The 13,156-nt window shown below is 34.2% G+C and overlaps 1 protein-coding gene across 4 annotated transcripts in view; it reads left to right on the top strand.

Moving 5' to 3' along the window:
- The window catches only part of EPHA5 (EPH receptor A5), a 341,956-nt gene that overhangs the window by 298,516 nt on the left and 30,284 nt on the right, over positions 1–13,156 (top strand). For all 4 annotated transcript variants that reach the window (XM_007446631.1, XM_007446630.1, XM_007446628.1 and 1 more), the window contains 2 exons: positions 8,941–9,002; positions 10,825–11,034. In XM_007446631.1, coding sequence (XP_007446693.1) covers positions 8,941–9,002; positions 10,825–11,034 — 272 coding nt within the window. The remainder of the gene's footprint in view (positions 1–8,940; positions 9,003–10,824; positions 11,035–13,156) is intronic.

The following is a 13,156-nucleotide window of genomic DNA, read 5'->3' as shown; positions in this document are numbered from 1 at the left end:
CTGTAAAAGTCCATTTTATTTTACAGGCCTTTATTATATATTACCCAGGGCTATTCCAACAATCTTCAGACTAGTCCTTCCACTTTGGTATTTTCCAATGGACATTAGTCCATTCCATACATTTTACTAAATCAATTTCCTCTCTTGCTTCATCACCAGGAGCAAACAAATCAAGCAAAATACATATACTTTGATATTGAACTTGATATAATTTGGCCGTATCTCCATATTACACTATTTCCTTTCCAGAAAACTCTACCTAGTTCTTGTTCTGCCCTTGGAGATACTTCATTCCACCCTAGCATGTCCTCTCCACTTTCCTCAGTTCTATTTGACCTTCAAGTTTAATTCAAATGTGACCTTCTCCATGAGATCAGTGTCATTTCTCTTCATTTTTCCTTCCATCCTCAGTGTCTGCCTGGCATAGAGTAGGCCACTCAATAATGTTGAATAGCTGAGTAAAGGAAAGCATCCCAGTTCTACATTTGTTTTATTTTGCTCACCTGTGTGTTCCTAGATCTGTGCTCAGCATGTGTAGCATTTCATGTATTTGTTGAATGAATGAATTCTCAGCCAGAGACAATCTTACAAATTCTAGCTGCATTTCTCTGCACTTTGTCACATTGTCCATTGTATCATAGTTATCTCTCTACATGTTCTGTCCTTACTACATGATGAACTTCTTGAAATTGATATATGTTTACAACACCCCTAGTATCTGACACAGGGCCAGACACATTAGGGAATTTCAAAACTTTTTTAAAAGACATGAATGATAGTAAATGAATCAATGACTAAATTACAGTTATCTAAACAGTTAAAATGAGTTAAAGTGATATACAATTTATATTTTAATTTAAACAACTTTGTTCTATAAAACTATGGGTGTTTTAGGAAAAATAATTAAAATACATATGAAGAAAATTGCAAGAGGATCTTTTCACAGGATCTTGCATATAGATATAAGTTATAACTACTAATAATAACGTTACTTTAAGTATGTGCTAAGTTAATGTTCTTTATATATTATCTCCTTTAATCTGCACAATAATGCTATCCTGTAGACACTAGTATTTGTTCTCATTTTACAGATGGGAAAAATTAACCTTAAGGAGGTTAAATACCTTATCCAATATCATAAAACTAGCATAGGATAATACCAGATTTAAAAGCAGTTCTGCATGACTCCAGAACCCAAGCTCTTACAGCGTACATTACTAACCTCATTTTTATTATTTGGTATACACTTGACAAGAAACATTTATTTATTCAAAAGGTATTAATTGATCACCTAATACATGTCTGTTCCTATTAATCAGTGGGATACAGCAGAGATTAAACAGACTGATTTCCTGCCTTTATGGAGCTTACCTTTGGGTAGGGGAGACAAACTAATTGAACAAATACATTTATAATATATTAAATGAAAAGAGTAAAGCTAAGTTAGGAGATTATGGATTGTTCATATTGAGGGTTGGTGGTTTCTATTTTATTTAGAGAAAAGCCTCTCCGATAAGGCTTGAATAAGTGAAGGTGTGAGCCTTACAGATATCTGGGGGCAGGCAGTGTGTTGTAGAAAGAAGAAACTGCAAGACTCAAATGGAACTTGCATAGAACGTTCAAGAAAAAACAAGGCCAGTGTTGCTTCAATGGAATGAATGAGAGGAGTCTGGTAAGAGTTTAACTTGAAGATTTAATAGAAGAATAGACAGTATGTGAACACTTGGGTCCCTGCAAAGACTGCCTCTTAATCTGATCCTTGGAGCCAAGATGTGATAGAATCTTATTTCTACATTAACAAGATCAGTCAGGATGCTGTGTTGAATAAAGACGGTAGAAGCCAGTGTTGAAATGGGGAGACAGGGAGGAGACTACTGTCATTATTCACACCTCATTATGGGTTAGATCAGGGTAGTAATCTAACAAGATGGCGAGTAGTAGTTGAATTCTATAGATATTTTGAAGGCAGTCACAGTAAGTCTTCTTGTGGATTAGATGTGGAATATGAGAAAAAGAGAAGAGTCAATGATAATTATAAATTATTTGTCCTGAGTACCTTGAAGAAAGGAATTGTCAGTTATGGGGAAAATTCCAGGAGGAGCAAGATTGTGGTTGGTAATCAGTAGTTCCGTTTTGGACACATTACTTTTGAGAGGCTTATAAGCACCCAATTGCAGATGTTGTGTATAAGATTGGATTCTGAGAAGTATAAATGAAAATGTTTGCATTATGAATATGCTTGAATTTTATATCTTCCCTTTCACAAAAGGAAACAATTCTATGAGCCATTATCAGTATTAAACCATGATGGAAATAAACAAATTTAACACTGCAGTAGAAATGGAAGCCAGCTCATTAATTTGATACTAGTTTTTCATTATTAGGGCATAGAGAAAGGTATAATAAATAAACATAAGATATTTATTAGATATTTACAACGGCTTTTTCTGATAAAGTCTAAATTCTACTCACCTGAAAGATATATATCTATAGAAACACAGATTTACTGGCTTGAAGATTGATTATTAGTAAATTAAACCTTGTGTTTTTAAAGTCATTTTCATTACTAATAAAACAAAGCTGTCACATTGTTAATTCTTAGATTCCTTACCTCCTCTGCAAAGTAGATCATTGCTGATTCCACAAGTAATTATCCACCTTTGCTAATGTCAGAGCAATTCTAATTTATTTTTAATTTGAGAAATGAGCAGCTAATGAGAAAGTTTATATCAATATAAACAACCTGAAATAAAAGAGGATATTATGGAAAATTTGGAATTTCTATTTAATAGAAACATTTGGTGTTTCCATTTCAGTTAAGGTATAGAGGCTTTTGATTTTATAGTCTTTCCGAAAATTAAAATTACATAATTTCAAAAGTAGTTTTCCCTAAAGTGTTAACCAATAAATAAGGGTCATAATGGAATTAAAATATCTGAGTACCTTTCTAAGTTCTGATTGCCCCATACTTCATCCTCCCTTCACATTCCCCCACTTTATAAGCATTATCTATTCCTACTACAAGCACAGGGTCCCATTTTCTGGGTGACCATTAACCATTAATAATTGAATCATGATATTTCTTATCCCAAGCTTCCCTTGGAGTAAAAATAAAAGTAATTTCAAACAGATACAAGTGTTAATGTACTAAATGGAATACAACCCAAATAGAATGGCGTAGTGAAATAAAACTATAGATATATAAGTATAAGCACAGGCTTACTTTTAATTATTTACAAATCTTGTAAAATGTTTGTAAAAGAAACCAGTGACAGTTGTTTTCCAGTGAATTGTGATGTTTCTAAATCAAACACTCCCTTATACCCTTAAGTGGTACCACGTGTTTTTTGATGCACTCGTGGTTTCAGAAAAGCAGGTAGTACCAATGCAAATAAAATAATAAGCCCAGATTTAGTTGCAACTCTTGTGATGTGGCCTAGTTCAGTGTTTCTCAAAATACAACGTGCCTCTGAGGATATTGCTAAAATGCAGAATCTGTTTTAATAGATTGGATTGGGCACTGAGATTTTGCATTTCTAGCAAGCTCTCAGGTGATAGCTATGCCACTTGTCAAGGGCCATGCTCTGAAAAGCAAGGACTAAATCAACACTCCCCAAAGTTTGTCTCACCTAACTTTGAGATAGCTTGTGAAAAAAGACTGCTTTACCAGAAGTGGCATGTTCTCTTCTCTCTTGGATTTTGTTGGACATTAGCACCAAAAAAATCACTTACTAAGGAAGCAAATGCAGTTTTGTTTTACTGTGGTAAGAAAAATCCACATATCATGATATCTACCCTATTAAATTTTTAGGTGTAGATACAGTTTTTTTTAATTGTAAGCACAATGTTGTACGGCTGATCTCTAGAAACTTTTTGTCTTGCATAACTAAAACTTTATACCTATTGAACAGTAATTCCTTCTTTCCCCCTCCCCCAGCCACTGGCAGCCACCATTCTACTTTCTGTTTCTATGGGTTTGACTACTTTAGATACTTCATATAAGTGGAATCCAAGACCTATCCACTTCACTATCGAACACTTCAGAACGCTTGGAGCACATATAAGTAATGATCATACATAAGAATATATTATTTATTGAAAGCAACTGAATCCCTACCAGATCTGCCATTAATGCATGAATAGTTTGGTATGGCATAGTTATGATTATCAAACTTATATTATCACAAAAGACTAAATATTTGTGAGATTTTAAAGTTAAATTTAAAATAATATTTGGAAATTATAGGCATCATAGTATGGAGGGAAGGAAAACAACTTTTATAGTCAGGTGGACATGAATTTGATTCCCCACTTTGTTTCTTATATGACTTGCACTAATCAACTCAGGTAATATATTGAATCATTTCAAGCCTCACTTTTCTTTCTCTGAAAAGAGGCTTTTGTAATATCACTGTTATAGAATTTTGATAACAATTAAAAATAACATCATGCCTTGTAAGTGGGCACTCAGTATATCAATAAACTGTAGTTCTTTTATGATTATCAATACCAAATGATGAAATATGAGGTTAGTGAATTCCACAAATAATGTGTTTCTATTACTATTTAGACTCTGCCTGAACTGGGTCCTCAGTAAATATTATGAAGTAATGTAAAAACTCTACTTTGTGATTAAAATCATGTTTTGACATGCTTTATGAGCTCTTTTTATATTGATTTTTGATAATATTCTTTCAAAATTATTGGCAGATTTACTCTTTGTCTGTACTTCAAGCTGGATAATGATTTATACCATTTTATTGAATTTACAATGGTTAGAGTAAAGCCACATTAATTAATGCTATGTCATTTTTGCAGGCTAGCAGGAACTGAGACAAAACATATGCCAAACTAAATATAATTATCATTAAAATGGCTCAAGCATGAGAAATAATCAAATGAGTCCTGAATTGTCTTGTCAACAAAAGAAGATCATGCTTGTTTGCAAACATGCATTTTAATTGCATTTGCCCCATTTTCTGAAATATAAGAGGTGTTTTAGGTCCCTATCATATTTTTCGAAACCTACACTGTCATAAATAATGAATCTGACTTTTAAAGCTAAGTGATGAATACTAAAAAAAAATCTTATAGGAGGAATACCAGGTGCCCATCTCCCTAAAAAGCAATTACTCTTTCTTTCCAAATATATATTATTCAATATCAATAAAGTTTCTGATCAGTCATTCTCTTTAGAGTATGAATTCTTTTGTCTAAGCTCAGTGAATCTGGGTTGAATTTAAGGAAAAAATTTACCCAGGAAAGAGGTATTTTTACATAGGGATTTTATCCAACTCCTGCTCAGGAGACCTTGGGTGAGCAGTAGTATATATTTACCACTAACCCATAGCTGTTAAGAAGAGGGTCTAAAAAATTAGAGGATAGACAGAGAGAAGAGAAAGAAACTGAGAAAATGTTTTCTATTCTCTTGAAAAAGAGAATAGAAGGAAACTGAAGGTTTTGAAGTAGTAATATAGGAGAAGTGCTGTAATCATAAAAGTACTGGGGTAGAGTAGATAATTGTAGACATTGATTAGGCCTTCACTTTGATGGACAAGGCATCTGCTCATGTGGTAAGAGCTGAGAGGAAACAATGAGGGAAAGCTAAAACTATATTCTCTGGATATCTGCTGGAATTCAGTTCTTCCAATTCCAATTAAACTATGACAACTCCCTCAACGGATTTCTGTAAGTGAGAGTCAGAACTACACAGGACATAATGTTGCGGTCCGGGAGCCACACACCTGGAGTCAAGTTCCCCGGTAAATTCGACCCGTGTCCCAACCAAGGACACCCGAGAATCACCAACACCAAGCAGAAAGATTAGCAAAGGATTTATACAAGTACAAGTATAGAAGCTTACACAAACTGTCCGGACAGGGTCCCACTTGGAGAGAAGTGAGTGAGACCCCAACTAACAGCCGGGCGAGGCTTTTATACCCTTCACGGGGCGGGAAGTCCCCAAGGCGGGAGGGAGCTGTTTAATTTTGAATCAGCCAATCAGGAGCCCGGTTCTTCCCGCCCCAAGCAAGCAAGCAAGTTTCTTACAGAAGCCAAAATGTGCTGTTAGCCCTGAAGCTGTTCTTCCGTTTCTTTCGTCACAATATTCCTAGAAACACAGGCTGATTCTAGAAAATGTAGCTCTTTTCCTAATTTGATCAGGGCTGGTGTTCAGCAAATACATACTTTTTTGGCTCTATTAGCTGTAAATTTATTGAAATACTCCCATGCTATTTGATAAAAAGCTGAAGCCAGGGTTACCCTTTTATATGCCTACTCAGCTTCATCTCTGGGTACTTCAGAATTCCTGAAATCAGGCAGATGAAGAGGTGATGTCTGGTACACCAGGACGTTCTGATATTCCAGCATTATGGTTGGTTGAACTTCAGACATGTAGGTACCTGTGCCAAGGCAGTTATCAAATATTTTGGCTGTCGCCCTTGGGGAAGCATATTAATTCTGGACTTTTGAAGGAAAAGGGGCTTCAACATTAATAAAAGCCAGAAATAGGCTCTAGGATGTAAGAATGGGACCAAAAGGGCCTAAAGCAGAATTTTGTCTATTTAGAGTTTGTCTGAGGACCATTAAAATGGGTGTGGCATCATTAAAATGAGGTTAAATTGGAAGCATATCTCAATTCATGAACTTAGATTACAGCCATAGTAAGGAGAAAAAGCAGTTATAATCCTTTTTTCTGTTATGTTGTCTTGGCCATTTACAAATACAATGAGTCATTCTTTTTTTTCTAACTAAGGTATTGTATTTCCAGTCAGTTTTAAAAATCAACATTCCCCAACTCATCTCCTGTCACTTCCTGAATTACAAAGCAAAATTCAGCCCTCTAGCCATGTTTGAACTTGATGAACTCTTTCATGGCAAGATACCTTGGCCCATGCTGCCTCTTCTTCCTGGAATATCTGTCACCTTTTATTACACCAGGGACGCTTTCAATATTCCAAATTCAAATCAAATGACATCTCCAATGTATATTCTCTACACATGGCATGTTTTACCTAACGGAGGCATAGTACAAATATATGACAAATGAATTTTTTAGACAAACTTTTTAAATAACTTTTACAAACTTTAAAGAGGAGGAGAAATGCATCTGCCTTTTTAGCATTACTTGTCACATTTCATTCAAAGAATAATGCTTCTAAAGTATTTTAAAAGAAGATAATTGTCTGAGTGAGAAATTAGACTGACCTACCTTATTATACTAAATAGTGAGTTTTAAGTGATTTTGGAATGAAAACTCCTTTTTCTTTCTAGTTATTTCTTTTTCATGCAATTGTCTAACTTTCTATATCTCTGTTTACATTTCAGACTAATGTTGTATGAATAAATATAAAAGTTCTAACTCTATGACCTGAATGAATCACTTCTCAAGTAAAATACAGATACCCTTCTGGAGAATGCCATTAAGTTAATTACAGTGCATTTCATAATTGAATAGGCCCTGTTTCCCTTTATAATATAAAAAGTTAATTAATAGATATACAAGATAGAATTTTACTATCATAAGGTCTTTTTTTACTTACCTAAAAATAGTTTAAATTAACACTAAAATTGTATGTAGTATACTTTTATCAAAGAGTAAAGGGGCATGTTTTAAAATAGTGAGGTTAGCATGGAGTGATAAAACTAACAACCATGTTTTAGATATTTTTTTCATATAGCAAAGTTTGTTTTGTTTTGTTTTGTTTTGCGGTACGCGGGCCTCTCACTGTTGTGGCCTCTCCTATTGCGGAGCACAGGCTCCGGACGTGCAGGCTCAGTGGCCATGGCTCACGAGCCCAGCCGCTCTGCGGCATGTGGGATCTTCCCGGACGGGGGCACGAACTCGTGTCCCCTGCATTGGCAGGTGTACTCTCAACCACTGCGCCACCAGGGAAGCCCTATAGCAAAGATTTTTGATCTTATATTTTTCATCTTGTATCACAGACATATTACACACTAACTGCCATAATTTTATGAGGGATAAAATATGATCTATTCTCTTAGTCGACATATCTAGCAATGAAATCCCACAGATACAAAGTTGATAAAGTTTATAAAATAATAATACATAGCAAATTCTAAGTGACAGGCACTATTTTAAGTGACCTGGGTAACAATATGACTTGGTGGATACTCACAGTAACTCTATGAGGCAGGTGCCATTAATATCTCCGTTTTACAGATGAGAAAAATGAGATACAGAGATAAGAGTTGATTTGCCCAAGATCACTTGATAATAAGTGATTGATCTGGGATACAAAGCCAAGCAGTGTAGCTCCAGAGTCTGTCTAGCTACAGTTTTATATCAGACATGAAAAGAGGAGGACCTCATCCATCAGAATGATGATTGCAAGAGAAGATTCCAGACAGCAAGAGGAATCAGAACAGGGTTTTGAAGAATGAAAAAATTTGGGTTGATAAAGATCATAAGTATGTGGCAGAGAGGGTAAAGGTAGCCATAAGTAAATGAATTATAAGAACATAGAAATAAAGTTTGGAAAATACAACATATATTCCAGGGATCATAAACAGGGTAGTTAGACTGGACAGGAGTTTTTATTTAGAACTGTGAGGAAGATGAATATGTTTTCAGTGCTTTGCTGGATATTATTATTTGGCACTTTATATCATTACCTCTATTAAAATAAAATTCATCCTTAAACTCATTTTCGACATAAATTGGTTTTGGTATTGAAAATTATGGGTTTTTGAATGTTAAATGTCAATCTTTATCATTCTTGTGATACTTTCTTCTCACTGACCCAATATAGTATATACTAAGATATCATCATGTTATAAATTTACTTGCTACTCAAAAAGGACTATTTTTTTTAACAGATGTATATAATTTGGGCAACAATAAAAACTTCCAAGTAAACTTTTCCTAGATAAGAGTACAAAATCTAAAAGCAACAGTTTATACCACTGTGTTCTTTTTAGGTAAACCAGTGATGATAGTGACAGAGTATATGGAAAATGGCTCTTTAGATACATTTTTAAAGGTAAGATATGAGACAAATGTAACTATTCAAAGTGTTATTCATATATTGACCATGATGTTGAAGTTGAAATCCAGCCACTTTAAAGCTAAATTTTAAATAGAAATATCTGGAGTCAGGATAATTATACTACAAAAATTAACTTTGATTTGAAAATTATTCACTTCAGAAAATGTATACAAATCCAAATTATATGTCTCTACAGTTTTATTTAAGTGTATGTTAATGTGCCCCCCCCAAAAAAAAAATAAAAGAGGGAAGGAAGGAAGGAGAAAAGGAAGTAAGGAAAGGAGAAAAAGAGAAGCTTTTATAGGTACTTAACTCTCTCTGAAGAAAGACAAATATCATATGATATCGCTTATATGTGGAATCTAAAAAAATGGTACAATCGAACTTATTCACAAAACAGAAATAGAGTCACAGATGTAGAAAACAAACTTATGGTTACCAGGGGAGGAAATGGGAGGAGGGGAGATAAGTTGGGAGATTGTGATTGACATATACACACTACACTACTATGTATAAAATAGATAACTAATAAGGACCTACTGTGTAGCACAGGGAACTCTACTCAATACTCTGTAATGGCCTATATGGGAAAAGAATCTTAAAAAAAGTCAATATATGTATATGTGTAACTGATTCACTTTGCCATACAGCAAAAACTAACACAACATTGTAAATCAACTATACTTCAACAAAATTTTTTTTAAAAAGAACAAAAAAAAAGTACTTAACTCTCTCAAAGTATATCAGGCAGAATAAGGAAAATGTCTAAAAAGTCCATGAAAATCATCTATATTAATGAAAGAGTCAAATAGACTCATAACTCATCTGAGGGCCAGTCACTACTTGTACCAGCAGAGTCATTATGTGATAACAGACAGTAGCCAATGTTGTCAGATCTTCTGGATTTTAGGAAAAGATTGTATTTTTAAATATGCAAGTCTTCAAATTTTAAATGTTGGCAATTCATTTTATTAATAAATAGCATGTGCTAGACAATGTAACATGTTTGCAGGCCTGATTAAACCTATAGTCTGGCAGCTTTTCACTTTCAATATAGCAACTATTGCTATTGATTAAAAGTAACGGGACAGTGGCATTAATGACGATTATAAGAAGGGCCTGTGCATTGAATATGACAGGGGTCCACTGACAAGGCAAACTTCCCTTTCAATCTCCAGCCTTTACCAGATTCTGCTGCCAAATTCCTTATACATATATTTAAGTTCTTCAGTCTCTTAAGGTCACATCATTCCTTTATTTCAAGATAAGCATCATTTGAGCCTTATTCTGTGTGTCTGCACCAAGTCCAGTGCCCTTGACAAAGACAGCAAGCTTCCAAGAAATGCTAACATTCTCCTGGTCATTGTTCAGTCCCTCCCTCCCCCATCTGCTACTGCAGGTTCTCCCTTACTTCCTCTGGCCACTTTTTCCTTACCCCAATATGCCTATCCAGCCAGCTTCTTTTAAGTCACTTCAAAAATGTGCAGTGTGAACCCAAGGCAGGCACTAGGTTGAAGTGGTGAAAACACTCCTCTGATGACTGAGAATAAAGGATTACAATGCAGAAAAGAGCAACTGTAAGTGAGATTTTGGTCAAGGGCTTTCAAAGCCTTTATCTGCTTTGACCGAGCAGAGGACTGTTACGCATTATCAAGTTAACTATCTATTGCTTAACTTTTTCCATTCTCCTTCAGATAGAAATTGCATATGAATTTGGTAGTAGTATATATTAATTTGGGGATTGAAGGAAGATCCTTTCATATTTTCCCTTAGTGATTGGGGTTGTAGGACTAATATTTCTGTATAATCTTTACAGAAAAATGACGGGCAGTTCACTGTGATCCAGCTGGTTGGTATGCTGAGAGGCATCGCTGCAGGAATGAAGTACCTTTCTGACATGGGCTATGTGCATAGAGACCTTGCTGCCAGAAACATCTTAATAAATAGTAACCTTGTCTGCAAAGTGTCTGACTTTGGGCTTTCCAGGGTACTGGAAGATGATCCTGAGGCAGCCTACACCACTAGGGTAAGAGCTAACAAAATGAATTTCTGAAATACTAGACTAGGGACATTTAATATTTAAAGATTTTAAAGGAAATAGAAAAAAAAAAGAAAGAAAGGAAAAAAGAAAGAAATTCCTCCAATGTAGGCAGAAAGAGAGAGAAAAAGGGGAAGGTGGATTAAAAAAATCCAGATAACTCTCCTTGTTAGATATCAGAAAATTCAAATATTAAATTCAGATAAGCCAAGTATTCACTTTATGAGTCTTAGCAGATACTGAAAATAAAAAGTTTGAGTTCATAGTGGATACAACTCATAAAATCATATAGAGTATTAAACGTAAAAGAAAAAGTTAAAGAGAGAATCTCCTGCATTAAAAGCAATAAATATATTATATATACATATATTAACATTACTGGAAGTATTTTAATGCCTAATTTCTTTTATACTATGTAAATTGTTAAGCCCACATCTATGGAAAATTGGTCACTAATGCACATTATCATAATTAGCATAAATCAACACCCTTTTCCAGCAAAGTAATTGCTTCCTGAATTGCTGTTGTATAATTGACAGTTTTTTCTGTGGAAAACTGTGGGAATTGATGCAACAGAATCTTCTGGACAGTCTATGTATTGCACTTCTTGAGTTTTAATCCCTTTTAATAAACTACATTTGTTTAATTCTAAATCTTCTGAAGGGCATCAAGATATCCTCAATGTTTAAACTTCTTATGAAGACAGGAATTTATCATTATATCTTTTTCACTATACAATGTGGCTAACTTTTGTTTCAATACAGAATACTTTTGTCATCTCTTATTCTTATGATAGATGTTACACATTTTCTTATTTAATTTAACGTTTTAAAATGACTTCTACTCATAGTCTAACAATAAACTATAGATTATAAGGCTGTTTTTTTTTCATTGTTGCATTGTGACTTATGGATAATTAAGGATTATACTATGCTGAAGATCATGGGTAACTTATCTAAGCAAACAAAGCCTTCAAATTGTCAGCTTAATAAATCAATAAATTAATTGGTAGAATATCCCTTTCCTTCCAGACCTAATTATTATTGTCATTATTTGAGTTAAATGAAACCTCAATTAGGAATTCTCCTGGGATTAGAGTTACACTTAATAAACTTGGCCTAAACAAGATTGAGGTTATAGAAAAACCCATTCCCAGCATGACTGGTTGGTGTCTCAGCTAAATGCATAAAGTAAATTTGTCAAGGTCTGTGTGAATGTGTCATGCTGGTGGAGAGGGAGGGGGAGAGGAGCCAGAGATCCTGAGACCCTCAAGACTTACTCCTGGGAAATGGGGTGTGGCAGCACTTTGTGGATAATCCATATACTGAGAGATGAGCCAATAAGAGAACTTCAGATAATATTGATGTCCAATATGATGGTCAGAGGACCAGGAGAAAATTTCTAGGCTGAAGTTTAAAGTAATCGACAAATTACAATTTCAAGAGGAATTGCAATAATTATAGATGATCCCAGTGCCACATAGCCAGGCCTAATAATGTGATCTTGCCTATGAACAATTAATTAACAAAAGTTATGTTTCAGGAAAGTCTTCTCAATGTGCTGCTACCATATTTCTAAGGAGTAAATAATTCAAACTTAGTTTCAATAATTCAAATTAACATCAACTCAGAACAATTTTAAGCATTACATGAAATTGTTATTTCTTCATATATCCTGAAACTTTGGTTCATAAAGAAAGTTTAAGTCCCATTTTTTCTAGTATGTGAACCAACTTTTTTTCTTCCTGCAAAACAGGAAGGCATATATTAGTCTTTTTACAGGAAAATATTCAAAACACTCACTTCTCTCTTTCTCTCTTTTAAAATATATTTGCTTATAGATGAAATGTTTGGTTGCATTGATTTTTCTTCTTTTAAAAATGAGGAGAAAAAAGTTTACCCTGAAAGGGGTGGGATATAAAAGTGTTATCTTGTAAACTAGGAGAAAACTTACCAAATCATTGTTTTTATCATGTAAAAACCCCAAACTTGATAATGTTGTAAGTTTTCCCCCCCATAATCTAATTTTAATAATTTTTAATTTGGTTGAATCTCATTTAGATACTTACCTTTTTGGTTAAAAAAAAAAAAACAGTTTGACCAAACACACA

Source organism: Lipotes vexillifer, unplaced genomic scaffold, assembly GCF_000442215.2.
Source record: "Lipotes vexillifer unplaced genomic scaffold, Lipotes_vexillifer_v1.1 scaffold175, whole genome shotgun sequence".
Classification (NCBI taxonomy): Eukaryota; Metazoa; Chordata; class Mammalia; order Artiodactyla; family Lipotidae; genus Lipotes; species Lipotes vexillifer.
The sequence above is the reverse complement of the archived record's forward strand: the minus strand, read 5'-3'. Positions and strand labels throughout refer to the sequence as shown.